Raw genomic sequence first — 19,112 nt, 5'->3', positions numbered from 1 at the left:
GCTGAAGGCCACTATCAGAGCAACCTGGGCTCTCGTAACACCTGAGCAGTGCCACAGACTGATCGACTCCATGCCACGCCGCATTGCTGCAGTAATTCAGGCAAAAGGAGCCCACACTAAGTATTGAGTGCTGTACATGCTCATACTTTTCATGTTCATACTTTTCAGTTGGCCAAGATTTCTAAAAATCCTTTCTTTGTATTGGTATTCAGTAATATTCTAATTTTCTGAGATACCGAATTTGGGGTTTTCATTGGTTGTCAGTTATAATCATCAAAATTAAAAGAAATAAACATTTGAAATATATCAGTCTGTGTGTAATGAATGGATATAATATACAAGTTTCACTTTTTGAATGGAATTAATGAAATAAATCAACTTTTTGATGATATTCTAATTTTATGACCAGCACCTGTAATGTCGGCCTGCACTCATGTCTGCAGCTCAGTCGGTTTACTACCGAGCTCCTAAAACACTTTTGTAAGACGACAAAGTTAGAAATGTGCGCTACTCTTTTGCACTCTCTAGAATCAGAGATTCCCAGCCACACATTGTCTTTGGAAGAGCTGTGATGTGAAATCCAGCCTTCGGCAGTTCTCAGCCATCCAGGCTCTCCTGTACGAGCTGTGGAGTGTTGGCCTTGTTCTGAAAAAGACTAAACAAACAGAGCTCTCCGCTCCTCACTGTGGAACTCCGCACATCTGTGGGACTAGGGAGGTCTGTTTCCGACCCTGAGACTTCAGCGATGTCAGCTTTATCAGGCTCCGTGTGAAGGTCGGAGCCTGATAATGAATCTTCCCATTACCTTGCTGGAATGTTGTTGGTATGTAAGCGTAGATTGGGATTGTAGTGAAATTCAAATCACAGATTGTTCACAGGACTTTGTTGTAGGAAAGTACAGGTCTATCAAAACTGGGCCCTTAAACGTGTTCTCTTTACCTGGACAGAACAGCTTAAGGATGTGTACTGTGATTATAATAACAAATGCATTAAAATGTGGATCTGGTAAGTGTCTTTCTTTTCCTGAAACATGCTCATCATGACAGTTTGGGGTTTTCGTCCTTCCATTTTAAATGAGTTCGCTTCCCACTAAATTTCCCATCTGCAGCAGCAATGCTTTCATGAATGGATTACGATATTTTATTAATATAATGAAATGCATTTCTTCCTGTGCTGTCCTCCTTTTACTGTTGCACAGATCTCCCACCAAGCTTTAGGCTAAAGCCGTAATAATGTTTTAAAATCAAAATAGAAACACAGGTTGTCATTTAAACAGTGTAGGTGTCTGTGAGCAGTGTATTGTCTAAAATTATGTTCTGCTTTAAGAGTCACATTTAACAGTTTTAATTGAACTATCAGGACATTGTAGTTATCTCAGTCATCTCAGTAGAAAAGCTTCTGATATTTTTTATTAAAAGCCAGAATGAAACATCAGTTAAAGCTACTGTGTGTTCATATTAGTCCTTTCACACCGAGTATTGGTCATGAAATATTTAGTTTTTTTTTTTAACATACAGTATGTGATAAATTAAAGGTGAACAACAACAATTATTTGAGGTTATTTTTTTATTGAAAGGACATGAACATAATGACATGCTTAACTAGTCTACAATACGAGCCGCTGTACATAACTCCACTGATTTGAGTCTCCTCCCGACTCAGGTATGGTAACCGTGGCCACAACCAGCCGTGCATCCACAAGGGAACAGATCGCTGCTTTATCACCAGTCAAAACCACGGCTTCGCTGTCGATCCCAAGACCCTGCCGAAAGACTGGGACGTCCTCTTTACCAATGCCAATGATCACTCCAGCGAGGGCATTGTACACAACACGCAACCCCTGTTCAGGTAATGTGCTTGGAAATGCCAGGTGCTGAGATGACACACACCAGAATTGTCAGTTTGGTTGGTCCGACGCCTTGTTTCCCAATAAAATGTGATGAATCCTTTATGATGTATTTTCTCCAGTGTTCAGTTCCACCCGGAGCACATGGCAGGTCCCACAGACCTGGTCAGCCTGTTCGATGTCTTCCTGGACACTGTCAAGGAGCACAAGGAGGGAAACGCTACACAATCTGGTAAGAACAGTGTCAGTGTTTTGTTTATTTTTTTTTATTTTCATGCATCAGCTCCTTATGTGAAACGCTATTTCTCAGGCCGACTGATGTGACACCTTACACCTGGGGTTTGACTTACATTTGTAAGGTTAACTACTTTTTGATATTGTGTATTTTTAGTTTATTACTGAGACTTTCCCATCTCTCCATCTGTTAGTAAAGATATTCCTGAGGCTTCCTAACAAAAGAAAGTTTTATGCAGTGCTTGCATGAGTGGAACCTTAATATGCTGTAACAATCGACCCAGGTTGTTTAATTGTTGTGACACATTGTTTGTCATTTCAGTATTATTTTCTACTGGTTCATAAAAGTCCATTAAAATGATTCTATTAATACATGTGTCAAAATATAAATATCTATTTTTGTTTTCCCTTCAGTGAAGCAGCGTCTGATGGAGCACCTGACATTCCCTGGTTCCCCAAGGCCTGAAGAGGTATTTCGACCCAGGAAGGTCCTCATCCTGGGTTCTGGAGGGCTGTCCATCGGCCAGGCTGGGGAGTTCGACTACTCTGGCTCCCAGGTCTGTAAAGGAAGACCTCTTCATTGGGGCAGCTAGTCATAGAGGCAAAATCTTTAAAATGAGCATAAAAGTAATTTTGGGCTACAGGAAAATGTAGGACTGTGGGGTGGACGGTGCAGTTCAATCGGCTTGAAAGTTTACGGTTTCTATTCTTAATGTGATCCACAGTTTGAGGTCTTCCACGTGGCTAATGTTCCAGCTGATGTTCTTTTCTTTTATTTTCCAGGCTATTAAGGCTCTTAAGGAAGAGAATATTCAGACTGTGCTGATCAACCCCAACATTGCTACTGTCCAGACCTCCAAGGGACTGGCCGATAAAGTCTACTTCCTGCCGATTACACCGGAGTATGTCACTCAGGTATGGATCTGTAGTAACTTTGTAATTGATATGATGATCTTACTAATAAAACGAGAGAATATGGGAAGTAATAGGCTTTTCACATTCTGGTAGGGCTGCACGATAAATCGTTTTGTGAAAAGTGATCTAGAGCCCTGTGCTATCTCACGTGACAATGGTTATTCTGTGTTTGCGTTAGCAGTGAGATCCCTTGCATCAAACCAAGCGCTCCCTTTTCCTCGACAAGCCGCATTAACCAACAGCAGGCATGCGTGATTCAGAAACTAATCCAACATGTCTGACATGCTGCATGTCCTCCCACGTTTTTTTGTTACAGGTGATAAAAAATGAACGTCCCGACGGCGTCCTGTTGACTTTCGGTGGTCAGACTGCTCTGAACTGTGGCGTGGAGCTGACCAAGCTGGGCATCCTTGAGAAATATAAAGTAAAAGTTCTGGGAACACCAGTGGCCTCCATCGAGATGACTGAAGACAGAAAAATCTTTGTGGAGAAGATGGAAGAGATCAACGAGCATGTTGCTCCCAGTGAAGCGGCGCTTTCTGTGGAGCAGGTGAGGACACACTGGCATATCAAAGCAAGCAGCCCAGATTCATTACATCTAGTCTCTCGACACCTGGCTTCTAGTCAGCTTTTTCCTGTAGTTTGTGCTTCTTGAACATGCACTTTTACCTTCACTAGGCTTTGGCAGCTGCAGAGCGTCTTGGCTACCCCGTTCTGGTTCGTTCAGCATTCGCTCTTGGTGGTCTGGGCTCCGGCTTTGCCAACAACAAAGAGGAGCTAACCTCTCTGGTGATGTCGGCCTTTTCCCACACCTCCCAGGTGCTAGTGGATAAATCCCTGAAAGGCTGGAAAGAGATTGAGTACGAGGTGGTTCGGGATGCCTACGATAACTGTGTCACTGTGAGTAAAGAAGATAAACACCATTAAGTGTAATGAAAACTAGCATCATCAGTGCATGGCGCATTTAGGTTAAGTGTAATACTACCAAACTTAAAATGGCATTTGGTGCACAGTTGTTGATATTGTGTGTTTTCTATATCAGACAGAGATGTCCCACTTGACAGTGAGCTGCAGATGTGACTATGAGTTGTGTTTAGGTGTGTAACATGGAGAATATTGACCCTCTGGGCATCCATACTGGAGAATCCATTGTGGTGGCGCCCAGTCAGACACTGAACGACCACGAGTACAACATGTTGAGGAACACAGCCATCAAAGTTGTCAGGCACCTTGGCATTGTGGGAGAGTGCAACATCCAGTACGCTCTGAACCCTGAATCTGATCAGGTAAAAGCTGCGCTCCATGTTCTGAGAGCCCAAACGAACAGCCCAGCACAGACTGTTCTAACCAGAGTGTTGAATGTTTTTGCAGTACTACATCATCGAGGTGAATGCCCGTCTGTCGCGGAGCTCGGCCTTGGCCAGTAAGGCGACAGGTTACCCCCTGGCCTACGTAGCAGCTAAACTTGGCCTGGGGATCCCACTTCCATTGCTCAAGTACGTCTCTCTCTTGAAGCGTTATAGTCGACAGTGTTAGACGAGATTATTGTCCATCATCTTTAAGCCCTCTATAACTTTCTGGACTTTTCTGATTTCAGTAATGAAAAATGTTCATAGGTTGCTTTGAAAATAATGTAATTGTACAATCTTTTTCAGGAACTCTGTGACCGGCTCAACAACAGCAAACTTTGAACCTAGTCTGGACTACTGTGTGGTGAAGGTGCCTCGCTGGGATCTCAGCAAGTTCCTCAGGGTCTCCACCACGATCGGCAGCTCCATGAAGAGTGTTGGTAGGAGGCGGTGATAAAACAATTTTGCTTATTCTTTTTGCCATAATGAATGAAATGTGTTGGATAAAGGAAACAGTTTGCTGTGATTTTAAGAGCCCACAGAGATTGTTATTAACAATAGGGAGCTGTAAACTAAACAGGCAAAGCAGCAGGAACACAAACAGTTTCAACAAGTAGATTATCACTGAAACTTAACTCCCAGTGTGTGGAGAATCTAAAGCCTGTCAAATGTGACTTAGTGAGTTTTTGAGCGAGTCACAAGCTTGTTCCATGAAGTGTTGCAGTTCGCAGAACACGTGCATTTGTCTGAATACTTCTCTCGACAGGTGAGGTGATGGCTATTGGCCGTAGCTTTGAGGAGGCCTTCCAGAAAGCACTGAGGATGGTGGATGAGAACTGTGTGGGCTTTGACCACACCATCAAACCTGTCTCTGAAAAGGTAAAATAAACAAGGAAGCAGTTTGTACTTTCTAATTTTCTGTTTTCACTGTTCAGCTGTCAGTTGTGAGTTTCTCTTAAATGTTGTCACTGCTGATAATTTTAATCATGACATTACGTTCAGCGTTCATTGTCACATAATGTCAAAGTTTCTATGTCAAGTCACAAAATACACTTCGCTGCTCTCTCTAGACGTGGTGTAATGATACAAGCCTTACTGTATATGGCTCATTGTTTATAAAGCAATCTGTATCTTCAGCCATTACTGATGTCACTAAATATAAACTTAGCTTCAGCAACATGCTCTTAGCTGACAATGGTATCTATTTTCATCAGACTAACTCACCATGCCTTGTTCTTGCTCCTTCTGCTCACCAGGAGTTGCAGACTCCCACCGACAAGCGTATCTTTGTGTTGGCAGCGGCGTTCAAAGCCGGCTACACGGTGGACCAGTTGTATGAGCTCACCAAGATCGACCGCTGGTTCCTACACAAGATGAAGAACATCACTGACCATGAGCGACTGCTGGAGATGTACAGCCAGGTGCGGTTTGTAACAGGTAACTAAGGTGTGAAATTAACAGCAGTTTCCTTATCCATGACATGTCTTTGTCCTTTCCACCAGGATGAGAGCAGCGTCCCCCCAGAGGTGATGCGAAAGGCCAAGCAGCTAGGCTTCTCAGACAAGCAGATTGCACTGGCTGTACAGAGGTGGGCAAAAAGCAAATGAGGACCCGAGATCATGTTATAAAATCATTTCAAACCAGCAGCTGCAGCAGTTTTGTATCGCAAAGTTTAATTTGTAGGCCAGACTATGAAAAGGCTGACGTATTAGGGTGTGCAGACGATCTTGTCATGTATGAAGGCTCAGTTAATGAGTCTCTGTGTTGATCCAGGCAGCTTATCAGTGTCTTTCCTGTTACAATAGCCTGCTCTTTCATTGCTGTGTATGTGGATAAATGGCTCTTTACATGAAGTGATACGAGCTTAAAAAAAACAGAATTGTGTGAAGTTTGTGTTTCCTGCTGTGAGTTTTACCCATTTCCTCATTCCACAGCACGGAGCTAGCTGTAAGGAAGCTGCGTAAAAACTGGTCCATCCTCCCTGTAGTGAAGCAGATTGATACGGTGGCGGCCGAATGGCCTGCCCACACTAACTACTTGTACCTGACCTACCACGGCACAGAGAACGACCTGAGCTTCACCGAACAGCATGTCATGGTGATCGGCTCCGGCGTCTATCGCATCGGCAGCAGTGTGGAGTTTGATTGGTGCGCAGTCGGATGCATCACAGAACTCAGGAAGGTAGGTCTGACAGGGTCTCGTAATGTGGGAGTGTCATGGACTTTTCTAGATTCATTTAAAACTTTTTTTCTTTACTTAAAGCTACATTAGACAAACTAAACTAGCAGTGAGGAGTTTTTATAATTATTTTTCTTTAATTCCGAGCTGTAGAGAGCGTGTTCTTTGTTAATATGTCTGGTATGTGATCGTTTTTACCAAAGAATAACAAAAGGCATGTGAATGAAACACAAAAATAATTGAATGTTATTATTGACTGATTTAAAAAAGAATATGCAAAGAAGTTTTAAACAGCGTAATTAAAAAAATGTGTCAAGGAATTTATATATTTTAATTAAGAACACAAACTGATTTTAAACAATTTACAATAATTTTCAAATCTTAGCTCTCAGCACTGAAAATGATGGCTGTTGAATGAGAGCTCTTATTACAGCTCACTGAGCTTGACAAGTAAATTCTGCTGCGGCCAAACTTTGTAATTCGAACCCAACAAAGTGATTTTCTTTCTTATTTTGAAAGATTAACTTAACATTTTTGAAACATTTATTTCAGATGGGTTTTAAAACCATCATGGTGAACTACAATCCTGAGACAGTCAGTACGGACTATGACATGTGTGACCGCCTCTATTTTGATGAGATCTCCTTTGAGGTAAGTCTTTTCTACTGCAGCCTTACTAAAGGCGAAGCTGGAGCCTTTACATTAAAGACTGTGTCAGAAAAATGATAACGAGATGGAAATGATTTAATTTTCCATCTTATGATGGTGTTGTACTGGATTGTTACAGTTAGTATGTAAGGGAGAAAAAACAGCAGCAATGTCTGACAATATTATGCAGTTTAATGTAACACAACAAACTACGGCCTCAAAAATAACCATAGAACTTAACACCTCTGTGTCGTCTCAGCAGACAGTAAGAGATTAATAAAAGCAGCATCAGCTGCATTTCATAGCCTCTGCTTCTCATGTAGACTCTGAGACTTCTGTCCTGTACATATGCCAGGTGGTGATGGATATCTATGAAAAGGAAAACCCTGAGGGAGTGATCCTGTCAATGGGAGGCCAGCTTCCCAACAACATCGCCATGTCGCTGCACCGCCAGCAGTGCCGCATCTTGGGAACTTCACCCGAGTTCATCGACAATGCAGAAAACAGGTTCAAGTTCTCAAGAATGCTGGACACCATCGGCATCAGTCAGCCACAGTGGAAGGAGCTCTCTGACACTGAGGTAACACCAGAATATGTTTACAACACACCGAGTTCTTTGATTTCAAAATATGAAAATCCAGGTGTTTCAAATCCACTCAGGATTTCAAAAGCAGCACTGTGACATTTTGGAGGGCCAAAGGTCAAGGTCAAGTGTTTATTGTTATATGCACAGTGAGGAAACACGTTTCCCTGTACAATGCCATTCCTACTTTGCCATCCACACGAATGCCACACAATATAAGTGAAATATAACGCAGATACATGGGAACCAAAATGTAAATCTCAAAATTTAATGCACTGTAAAACAGCCGATGAAAGAAGCATAATGAAGAATACAACAAGAACACAATATGATGAAGGGAGAATGTATGCTACATGGGAGCATTCTTGTGATAGAATGATTCTGTGCTTATGTGGCATATTTTTTAATAGCTTGTGGTTTTGTGATGTACTGTTAGGTTTTGTTCTGCACACTGTGCTACAGGAAGACAAATTGGTCTTCCTAACAGTGCATTTTACATTCCCTATCTCTTTCCTGTAGTCTGCTGTGAAGTTTTGTGAGACAGTGGGTTACCCCTGCGTCGTTCGTCCTTCCTACGTTCTCAGCGGTGCAGCCATGAATGTCGCCTACAGTGACCATGACCTTGAGAAATACCTGACTAACGCTGTAGCAGTGTCCAAGGAGCACCCTGTTGTCATCTCCAAATTCATACAGGAGGCCAAGGTTAGAAAAGCGGCTCACAGTTCATTAAGATGGACTCTGAGATTATCAGTCAGAAGGACTTAATCCATAACTTACAATAATTTAAGCAGAGTTTGTTGCGGTGAAATGTCTGCACCCCATCAGTATGAACCATATAAAATCAAGTCAGCAAGGTTTTTCACTTTCAGGAGATAGACGTGGACGCAGTAGCATGTGATGGCGTAGTGATGGCCATTGCAGTGTGTGAACATGTGGAAAATGCAGGTGTTCACTCTGGCGACGCCACCTTGGTGACGCCGCCCCAGGACCTCAACCAGAAGACCATGGAGAGGATCAAGGTGATCGTTCATGCCATTGGCCAGGAGCTGCAGGTCACTGGACCCTTCAACCTGCAGCTGATCGCCAAGGTGGGTATTCTTCTGGCGATTCTTCCGTGTTAGTTTTAATAACTCCAATAACATGGATAAGTCATAGTAGGGGTGGGCGATGGTCACTTGAGATAATATCATGATATTGTAGTTACTGTATATGTGACGTTTCAGCCATTTAAACTGGTTTTCCTTCAGGCCTTAACATTGACATTTTTACCAAGTTGGTCTATTTGGCCCAACAGTTGAATCTTGTATTTTGATTTATAGGATGACCAGCTGAAGGTGATTGAGTGCAACGTCAGGGTTTCTCGCTCCTTCCCCTTTGTATCAAAGACCTTGGGTTTGGACCTTGTTGCCCTGGCAACCCAGGCCATTATGGGGGAGGAAGTGGAGCCTGTGGGCCTAATGAATGGAAAAGGGATTGTGGGAGTCAAGGTAACCCAGCAAAGTTAAACTATGACTTTTTATCACTTGTTGGGACTATATAGAGAGCAAGAGTCCATTTCAGCTCACGCTGTCATGTATTCCTCCCAACCGCATGTCACATGTACTCTAGGTTCCCCAGTTTTCATTCTCTCGGCTGGCCAGAGCTGATGTGGTGCTTGGGGTGGAGATGACCAGCACTGGAGAGGTGGCCTGTTTTGGAGAAAACCGATATGAGGCTTACCTCAAAGCCATGCTCTCCACAGGCTTCAAGATCCCCAAAAAGAACATCCTGCTCTCCATCGGCAGCTACAAGGTACCTGCAGAATGGGACTGATATCTAAATTAAACACTCTTTTAAGCAGGGAGCCAACAGTCGGTAACTTGGCAAATGTAAATGTCGTGTTCAGCTGGAAGTTGATCATTTGCAGTGTAGAGATTAACTGCTTTGCAATGTCATAAGAAATTGTAATTGACATTAGATACTGGGTTTCAACTGTAGGAACCTACCAAACAGAATGTGTAGCACTTGTCCCAGGCTCTACTTCTGTTTTCACTGCCCTCCACCTGCTTTGGAGGAAAGTTCTAGGAGCTAAATATCAGCACCGCTCAGGAGGTACGCTACCAGTCAAATGTCTGGACACACCTTCCCTTTCAACATAATGTGAAAGTGCATCCAGACTGTTGGGCGGTGTGTGCTTACAGGGCTCGTAAGGTTCCGTCATTAGATGCCAGACTCTTCTCAAGATATATAATTGTTTATTTACAGCTAAGTCACAACGTATTGTACACGCCTGCAGCACTTCCCCTGCAACCTCTTACTCCCTAACCAATGCAGCTTCTAGTGTTAAAACAAAGCAGGGAGCTGCGTTTTTGCTGAGCTGTATGGTCACACTATGTCATACTGGCCTGGTTCTGTTATATACTGATATCACAAGGCAGCTTTTGCCTCGCTGAGAATTATCGTCACGTTTAATATTGTGAGATCTCGTCACAAGCCCTAGAGGTCAGTGCTATAAAGGGCTGAAAGCATGAAGAATCCTCGTTTGACAGTTTACTGTTGCCTCTACCAATGTTTTTTAGCCAGAGTTGTTGATGCTTTGTGTTTTCAGAACAAGAGTGAGCTGCTGCCCACTGTGAAGACGCTGGAGTCTCTGGGTTATGACCTGTATGCCAGTATGGGCACTGCTGATTTCTACACAGAACATGGAGTGAAGGTAATTCTCTTTAAAATAAGCTTCAGTAGTTTGATGTGTAACACCAGGAGTCTCATCAGACATGGAAAAAGCATACTGACACCTAGCGATTAGTATGTACTGCATATAATAAATGAACTCAATGTGGAGTAAAACGTAGTATTTCTGATGTGACAAAGCTCAGCTTTAAGTCCTAGATAGGTTAATTTAAGTATTTAGTCCTTGCAGCATGTCCATATGTACATGGGGGCCAGTTCTTTGAAAGAGTTTGTGACAGTATGATGTACAGTATACTAGCTGTTAAATAATCTGTCTTTGAACACTTTTATTCTTGATGGTGCAAATTCCAACCCCAGACTGTCACTTCTTTTAGTGTACAATATAATATTGACTAAGGTGTGATGCCAGGTAAACACCTGTTTCTGTCTGTACGGCTTTTAGAATTTATTGTAAATTTGATGATTTATAGAGCAAAAGAGTCAAACAAACGGTGTCATGTCAGAGGTGGAACAATGATTTATGTTAGTGTCGGCTGTCTGCCCAATTTATGAAACGGCACTGTGGTTGCTATATGCTGACTAGTTATAAAACAAAGCCATGAGGCTCATCTACCTCCTTGTCTCCAGGTGACAGCGGTGGATTGGCTGTTTGAGATGGATGACGACAGTGAGTGTCCCACCAAAGACAAGCAGCGCAGCATCATGAATTACCTGGCTGAAAACCACTTTGACCTGGTCATCAACCTCTCCATGAGGAACAGTGGAGGTCGCAGGCTCTCCTCCTTTGTCACCAAAGGCTACAGGACGAGACGTATGGCCATCGACTACTCTGTCCCGCTCATCATCGACATCAAGTGCACCAAGCTCTTTGTTCAGGTGAGTTGTGACTTTTTGTGTCAGGTGATTTAGACTAAACGAGTTTAAATGGTCTGTAACTTTCAGCTTGAATTTTGATGCAGTAGTTTACAGTTTCAGTTGGAGAGTGTCTGCGGTGGCTGAACGCAACAGTTCTAAGCTCGCATCAGATTCACTTTGGGACTGGAAACACAACTGTTTCACTTCAACCTGCCTGACAGAGTTGTTTCTGGGTGCCAGGACTTTGCTTACAGTTGTGTGGCAACATGTGTAAAACGATCTGATGTGTTGCAGGCTCTTCATCAGGTCGGTAGGATGCCACCAGTGAAAACTCATATTGACAGCATGACATCCCAGACCCTGGTCCGCCTGCCTGGTGAGTCTCTGCAACCAGCGGAAGCAGCTCTTTGTTGATGTTGCTTGTGTTTACTAGTCTTCTCTTCTCAAATAAAAGAACACGCCTCACACTTGCAGCAGTTTGGCATCTCAGTTGCATCTCATCGCCAGGTCAAATTGTTGTTTTGAACAGTATTAAAAAAAAAAATTGCACTACTAGTAGAAAATAATACTTGTAGAAAAAAATAATACAAAAGTTTCAATTTGACAGCTGTTGTTTACATTTCTTTTCTGAAACCTGGACAGTGTGTGAATCATGTTTAGGCAGATCTGCCATGTTTATGTCACACATGATCAAAACCAGGATAAGACTAGTGTGCATGTTGTCAGTCATTCTCTGATGGCAAATTTTAACAAGGTCTGTTTCTTTTGTGACTGATTCTCAGGTCTGATCGATGTTCACGTTCACCTGCGGGAGCCTGGTGCCACCCATAAAGAGGACTTCTCCTCTGGCACGGCAGCTGCTCTGGCAGGAGGAGTGACGCTGGTGTGCGCGATGCCCAACACGTCCCCTGCCATCACTGATCCTGGTACTCTGGCTCTGGTGCAGAAGGTTTGTTTCTGCTGTAGTGCGTCAACCCATCTGAAAAGATCAGTTTAATGTTAGTGTAAAGCCAGAAATGTTTTTATATGGCATTTTTAAATAGAAATTTAATTGAAATGGGGGGAAAGTATCAGACCTGTTTCTGTGTCATCAGCTGGCCAAAGCAGGCTGCCGCTGTGACTACGCACTGTATGTGGGTGCTGCCTCAGACAATGTTGCTGTCCTGCCGTCCATGGCTAGCCAGGCTGCTGGTCTGAAGATGTACCTGAACGACACCTTCTCCACATTAAAGATGGACAACGTCTCTCTCTGGATGGAAGTAGGCTAAGTCACTAAACTCCACACTATCAAATGAAAACAGACTTTGTTTACAAAAAAAGTTTTCGTTTTCCAGGGGATTTGATTTGTTCTTTATGATGATGGAAATATGTACTAAGGTAAGTGACAGTTAACATAAGTGTGTTTTCCAAAATGAAGTTTTCATCTGGCACAAGCCAGTAAACCTTTTCTTAGTGCTTCAGGTCTGTTCATATATAGGGCACTAAAAAGAGCAGGTCCATCAAACCCGGTGGTGGTGACATTACCAGGCTGCCATTATTGTTACTGGGACACTTAACAGTAGTTTTTGTTCTTTAAAATAGTATAAGCTAAAGTAAATCGAATAAGAATTGAGCTTTTGTTTACAGTTAATTTTTACAAATTATATTTTGTCAAAACATATTTTAGAACTTCAGTTTCCTTTATTTTGAGTCAGATTAGGATCTAAACCATTCACATTTGAATTAAAAATCATGTTTTCTGACACTAGACCAAACATTTTTTGGTCAGTGCACTCTGGAAATTTGCAGACAGTATTTAGTGGCTACATCTTAAGCCTTAAAACCTGCTTCTTCATGAAGACCAGTGTGAAGTTAGTCTTAGCTTCCCACCCCATCCACTAATGGAACCTCCTGGTTCTGTTTACAGCATTTTGAGAAGTGGCCGAAGCAGATGCCCATCGTAGCTCACGCTGAGAAGCAGACGGTGGCTGCAGTCCTCATGGTGGCCCAGCTTTACCAGCGGCCAGTTCACATCTGCCACGTGGCCAAGAAGGAGGAAGAAAAAGAAGGTTTAAAAAAAAAAAAAAAAAAAAAATATTTTCAAATAGTTATTTTGTAAACAGTGCAATACCGGGCTGTGAAAAGATGAGAATATTGCTGTTGGTTTTGTAACTTATTCTCTAAATTTGGTTACGTTTATTGTCTAAACATTGTGTGTGCACCATAGACTGTATATAGAGATGAATGACATGTCAACACTTCCCTCCACTATGTAAAAGGTGAAGCCAAAATATCATAAATATGGCGGCTGCCATCTTGGTGTTTTGCAGCCAGATTCTGAGGAGGTGCGACGAGAAGTGGAGTGACGGCAATCAAAGCTGTCAAATCACCTGAATGCACCCCTTTTTATATCAACAAATAACTTAATAAAAACACACTTGCTAGAAAAATTACCACTTGTACCAAAAATGACAGAAATCAACTCTGGGAAAAATCTCCTTGAATTGTACTTAGAATTTTTAGTTTGTCTCATTTTGCTAACATGAAGGGGTGGGTTTTAGGACCTATACTGCAGGGGGGGGGCAACTACTTCTGGGCACCTTCATGTCATCCATCTTGTATACAGTCAATTGTATTCACCTGAATGTTACTTAATCGGTGAGAATAATACCCATTTTCATCCAGCCTGTCCTCATAATGCTCTAACTCGCCCTATGGTGCTTACTTGCAGTATATACTTTAATCCATTGTACTTTTTAGATTTTGCCTGCATTGTGTAACATGTCACCTTTTCCACTGCTCAGTTGGCCCAGTTTCTCCATGGGATTAAAATGACCTACCTCTTCTTGATCAGCTCCTGATCATCCGGGCAGCCAAACAGAAAGGAATCCAGGTAACGTGCGAGGTGGCCCCTCATCACCTCTTCCTGTGCGAAGACGATGTGGCAGATATAGGAGAAGGACGTGCGCAGGTCCGCCCCATGCTGGGAACCCGTGAGGACATGGAGGCTCTCTGGGAGAACCTGGACATCGTTGACTGCTTTGCCACTGACCACGGTCAGTAACCATGCACTCTGGTTCAGTCACTGCCCACAGGAACCAGTGCTACCTCAGCCCTGAGCTGCATGATCTTTGTGTTGTGTGTCTAGCTCCCCACACCGTAGAGGAGAAGAATGCTGATTGTCCTCCTCCGGGTTACCCTGGCCTGGAAACGATGCTGCCGCTGCTGCTAACTGCCGTCAGCGATGGGCGTCTGACTCTGGACGATATTATCACACGTCTTTATGACAATCCACGAAAGATCTTCAACCTGCCGGTGCAGGAGAACACCTATGTGGAGGTACACACAAACACATATGCAATAACAGGATATAATTATTTACATGGCTATGGGTGTTGTGTTTTTTAATGCTTACACAGAGTCAGACAAATAATGCTCACGCTTCTTCTTTGCTTTCAGGTGGACTTGGAGCAGGAGTGGGTTATTCCTGAGGCCATGCAGTTCACCAAGTCCAAGTGGACACCTTTCCAAGGTCTGAAGGTGAAGGGTAAAGTCCGCCGCGTAGTTCTGCGAGGAGAGGTGGCCTATATCGATGGCCAGGTCAGTATTTTTTTGTGCTTTTGACTCGGGGGAGCTGTATTAACTTAAATGTAAACTCAACAGGGTGAACTTCACTGTATAGCTTTTCTTATCACTGCCGTGACCTACAACATTTCTTCTTCATCTTAGTTTTGCTTTGGTATAAAATGTCATTTATGTTCAAATGTTAAATAATTATACATTAACAGTACATGTATGGAACACATAAACATAAAAACAATGACTATAAAACATTTATTTGCCTGATGTTAGACAGAAGAACTGCTTCAACCCATTTCTGTCTCTCAGGTGTTGGTACCTCCAGGTTATGGTGAAGATGTGAAGACGTGGGCCAAGGCTGCCGTCCATCCTTTAAAGCCTGTTAAAGAAATCCCTATGGTATTATAAGTGAATAAACAGAAATAAGTCCTACTCTAGTCTTATGCATAGACTGCTTGAAACCACTGTGTGACTGCTTATCTTCTGTGTAAGTACTGGACATTATGATCATTTATTCTGAAAATGTCTATTTCTTGTGCGTTAGAGTCCTGAGCACCTTCGTTGCACTCCTCCTCGGGAAAGCCTGGTTCGAACCCGAGCACCCAGCCCTCGTCGCTGCGTAGGAGAGAACCGCTTCATACTGCCACCCCGCATCCACCGCTGCTCTGATCCTGGACTGCCACCAGGTAGCACAACTCCCATAATGCTTTGACACACATCTACTATAGTGAGTATCATGCAGTGTAACAAGGAAACACAATTCTTCTTTTCTTTTGAGTATTTATATTTGACCAAAATACACAGATGAACACAGTTTGATTCCCTGCCTGCCCCACCCACATACAGACTGAAAAGGAATTTGCTTAAAAGGAACAAGTTGTAATGAAAGAAAAAATACTTCCTCTTCAGTTGTTTTAAAGACACAAGGTCATTATCACAAAGAAAGGATCAAAAAATGGTGCTGTATAACTGATAAAAATAATGTGTACATGGTGTCATTGTTCTCACCGTAGAGATGAGCTTGTTCTCAGCGGCCGGTGCCAGTGATGGTTACAGCCTCCCTCCTCCTCTGTCCAGGCTGCTGTCTCCCGTGCCTGGAACAGGTCTGACACCTTCTGGACAGTTGTCCCACATCCAGATGTCCCCTTTCCTACACCTGCTGGTTGGCCAGCACATCCTGTCTGTCAGCCAGTTCAGCAAGGAGCAGGTACACTTAGCAGATGACACACAGAGCGTGATTCAGTTTCATGATAAAAACATCTGTCTAATTTGTAGGATGCTTTTTTTCCTATTTCAGATCTCACACCTTTTCAATGTTGCCCACACTTTGCGTTTGCTGGTTCAGAAGGAACGAAGTCTGGAAATCCTGAAGGTAGGTGACCTTCAGAAAGGTGTTCACACATGTCCTTTCACTGGAGACCAACTCCTGCATGTCTGAACACCCAAACACGGTGTTAAACCTTGACATGTTTGTTTGAGACGTGTACAAGTTGGTATTTTTCTGCGATTGTGTGTCAGACTGCAGAAAAGTGACTGTGCTCTCAGCTCAACAACTCATTCTTTTATGTTTTTGCTGTGCAGGGTAAGGTGATGGCGTCCATGTTCTATGAGGTCAGCACTCGCACTAGCAGCTCCTTTGCAGCAGCCATGCAGCGTCTGGGCGGCTCAGTCGTCCACTTCAGCGAATCCACCTCATCCACACAAAAAGGAGAATCGCTGGCTGACTCCGTTCAGACCATGAGCTGCTATGCCGACGTTCTGGTGCTCCGACACCCAGTACCTGGAGCTGTAGAGGTGAGCTTCAGGGATGTAAAGTTCAGACATGATTCATGGGCCTTCACCACTTATTACTGAAGTATAAACCAAATCATTTGGCATGCAGGTAGTACTGCAGATATCCAAAAAGTGCATAGAAACAAGGTTCACTTCATTTTTCTTTTGATCATTTAACTGCATCTCATGGGCTTCATCAGAGTACTGATGGCTCAGGTGTCATCACATGACTTAATCATTTTCCATGCTCAAAAGTAAATACCAAGTAAAATTTGTTGAAACATACTAATACTGTAGCATTACACAACCTCTTACTAACACCAGTTTGGAGAATGTTCACTTTGTTCGTGTTCATACAACTAATGTCCCCCTGCGCCATTCAGAGTGCATCTCGTCACTGCCGTAAGCCGCTAATCAATGCTGGAGATGGTGTGGGAGAACATCCGACCCAAGCCCTGCTGGACGTCTTCACCATCAGAGAGGAACTGGGGACGGTCAACGGCATGACGGTGAGGGGCAGGACAGCCTTTTACATTTAAATCCTTAGAGAGCTTAAACTGGAACAGAGCTATATGTAGAAAGCCAGTAAATGATTCTGTGTCCTTCCAGATAACCATGGTTGGAGATCTGAAGCACGGCCGCACGGTTCATTCCCTCGCCAAACTGCTGACTCAGTACCGCATCACCCTGCGCTACGTGGCTCCCAAGAACCTCCACATGCCAGCCGAGATCATCAGCTATGTGGCCTCAAAGGGCATCAAACAGGTGTGAACGCTGTGCATGAATACTGCACATACAAAAATGTAGCATGACAGCAAACCAGCTGTTGAGGGATAATCGGATTTGTTTCACTGTAGCTTTAAACATTTTGAATAATAAAAATTCTAAAAAAAAAAAAAAAAAAAAGCAAACATGTAATTTAATTACTTCAGTCAAATTATAACGGACTCAGACTAAATAAGATCATGTTTGCCTGTGTGCAGGAGGAGTTTGACAGCATTGAGGAAGCTCTGCCTGAGACCGATGTCCTCTACATGACGAGGATCCAGAAGGAGAGGTTTGCATCTGAGGAGGAGTACGAGGCCGTAAGTGAACTTTTCTCATTTTATTAACCGTGTTTGGTTTCTTTTCAGATTAGGATAGACAAAATGGTCTGGAGGCATCTTCGAATATACGATGCCTTCTACATTTTATTGCACTTCAGCACACTGTCATTTGAAAACTTGATTGAATTTTTTTGGAAATCCAAGATTTGGGTCTCTGTTTTAAAATGTGTGGCTTTGTGAATTCTTATACAATTAGGTTGTTCTTGTTTTACTTTCAGTGTTTTGGTCAGTTCATCCTCACTCCTCACATCATGACTGTAGCCAAAAAGAAGATGGTAGTGATGCATCCATTGCCCAGAGTCAATGAAATCAGGTAAGGCCCCCTCAGAACCATTCTACATGATCAGAGCTGGGAGAAACTGGTCTTTGCTGCAGCAGTTCACCGTTGTTTTGGCAGCACACAGAAAACCAACAGTAGAGATGGTCATTACAGTGTGCTCTGGCTCATATGTGTGCTTAACTAGCCAACAGTATGTAAATCAGATGCAGTTCGATGCTTTAGTCTTGTTCATAACCTACATGGACCTGAAACACTGTTTCATTTTCTTTTAGTGTGGAGGTGGACACAGACCCGAGAGCAGCGTATTTCCGTCAGGCAGAGAATGGAATGTACATCCGAATGGCCCTGCTGGCCACCGTACTGGGCAGATAAACCCATGTACTGCCTCTTTGTAGCACACATGGGTAGACGGTAAAAGAGTAGTGATAAGTGTTGACACAGTACCTTCATGTTCTTTCCTGCAGTAACACAATCCAGAGCCCAGTCCTCCATGGGTGTTGAGACTTTATGAAAACATTAAGATGCACTCCAGTGAAACCACTACCTGTTTCTCATCCATATATAAACAGCACCTGGATTTTTGTGTCTTAAAACAATTACCAGCTGTTTTGGGGACCAGAGATTTTTTTTTTTTTATCGCTTCTTTGCGATGGTTAACACACCTGACTAGAGGAGAAGGAGAAGACTGGAGACGGGCATTTAATGAAGAGCAAGATTAAGAATTGAAATATTTTTTTACTTGTGTAAAAGGATCAGCAACTGTAACCAAGGTCTGTTTGTTCAATTGCTCAGGTGTGGGTAGCTTTCAAAGGACCTGTTGGGTTGTTTCAAGGGGGAAGACAGCTGTGTGCTGGCTGTGTGAAGTTTATCATAACCAGCAGCCGGGATTATACAGGTTCTGACCAGTGACAGTGCCAGTTATTTCTGTTGTAAGAAAAGACTGTTGGCTTCTATAATGTTCCTTTTTCTTTTCTTTAAATGTGTAACATTAACTGAAAATGGATCAGATAATCTTCGGTCCTTGATGGTGTAGGGGTAATTATTGTAACTGTGATTTCTTTACACTGTAGAAGTTCAGAAAGGAACTTTTTTAAAAATACAAACAGGAACTAAATGT

General features: G+C 43.0%; 1 protein-coding gene across 1 annotated transcript in view; it reads left to right on the top strand.

The window, feature by feature from the left end:
- The window catches only part of cad (carbamoyl-phosphate synthetase 2, aspartate transcarbamylase, and dihydroorotase), a 25,857-nt gene extending 7,300 nt beyond the window's left edge, over positions 1-18,557 (top strand). The window contains exons 7-44 of the mRNA XM_020618189.1: positions 1,663-1,848; positions 1,969-2,078; positions 2,495-2,637; positions 2,864-2,995; positions 3,312-3,545; positions 3,674-3,895; positions 4,093-4,281; positions 4,367-4,491; positions 4,651-4,784; positions 5,111-5,223; positions 5,601-5,765; positions 5,847-5,932; positions 6,279-6,525; positions 7,075-7,173; positions 7,526-7,750; positions 8,273-8,455; positions 8,623-8,841; positions 9,073-9,240; positions 9,362-9,544; positions 10,341-10,445; positions 11,051-11,299; positions 11,573-11,654; positions 12,061-12,227; positions 12,373-12,537; positions 13,185-13,315; positions 14,111-14,313; positions 14,406-14,596; positions 14,717-14,857; positions 15,146-15,235; positions 15,381-15,522; positions 15,850-16,043; positions 16,134-16,208; positions 16,418-16,630; positions 16,993-17,118; positions 17,219-17,374; positions 17,593-17,694; positions 17,934-18,028; positions 18,268-18,557. Coding sequence (XP_020473845.1) covers positions 1,663-1,848; positions 1,969-2,078; positions 2,495-2,637; positions 2,864-2,995; positions 3,312-3,545; positions 3,674-3,895; positions 4,093-4,281; positions 4,367-4,491; positions 4,651-4,784; positions 5,111-5,223; positions 5,601-5,765; positions 5,847-5,932; positions 6,279-6,525; positions 7,075-7,173; positions 7,526-7,750; positions 8,273-8,455; positions 8,623-8,841; positions 9,073-9,240; positions 9,362-9,544; positions 10,341-10,445; positions 11,051-11,299; positions 11,573-11,654; positions 12,061-12,227; positions 12,373-12,537; positions 13,185-13,315; positions 14,111-14,313; positions 14,406-14,596; positions 14,717-14,857; positions 15,146-15,235; positions 15,381-15,522; positions 15,850-16,043; positions 16,134-16,208; positions 16,418-16,630; positions 16,993-17,118; positions 17,219-17,374; positions 17,593-17,694; positions 17,934-18,028; positions 18,268-18,367 — 5,890 coding nt within the window. The 3' untranslated portion in view covers positions 18,368-18,557. The remainder of the gene's footprint in view (positions 1-1,662; positions 1,849-1,968; positions 2,079-2,494; positions 2,638-2,863; positions 2,996-3,311; positions 3,546-3,673; positions 3,896-4,092; positions 4,282-4,366; positions 4,492-4,650; positions 4,785-5,110; positions 5,224-5,600; positions 5,766-5,846; positions 5,933-6,278; positions 6,526-7,074; positions 7,174-7,525; positions 7,751-8,272; positions 8,456-8,622; positions 8,842-9,072; positions 9,241-9,361; positions 9,545-10,340; positions 10,446-11,050; positions 11,300-11,572; positions 11,655-12,060; positions 12,228-12,372; positions 12,538-13,184; positions 13,316-14,110; positions 14,314-14,405; positions 14,597-14,716; positions 14,858-15,145; positions 15,236-15,380; positions 15,523-15,849; positions 16,044-16,133; positions 16,209-16,417; positions 16,631-16,992; positions 17,119-17,218; positions 17,375-17,592; positions 17,695-17,933; positions 18,029-18,267) is intronic.
- The last annotated feature ends 555 nt before the right edge of the window (positions 18,558-19,112 follow it).

This window comes from Monopterus albus, unplaced genomic scaffold (assembly GCF_001952655.1).
Source record: "Monopterus albus unplaced genomic scaffold, M_albus_1.0 scaffold202.1, whole genome shotgun sequence".
NCBI lineage: Eukaryota > Metazoa > Chordata > Actinopteri > Synbranchiformes > Synbranchidae > Monopterus > Monopterus albus.
The sequence above is the reverse complement of the archived record's forward strand: the minus strand, read 5'-3'. Positions and strand labels throughout refer to the sequence as shown.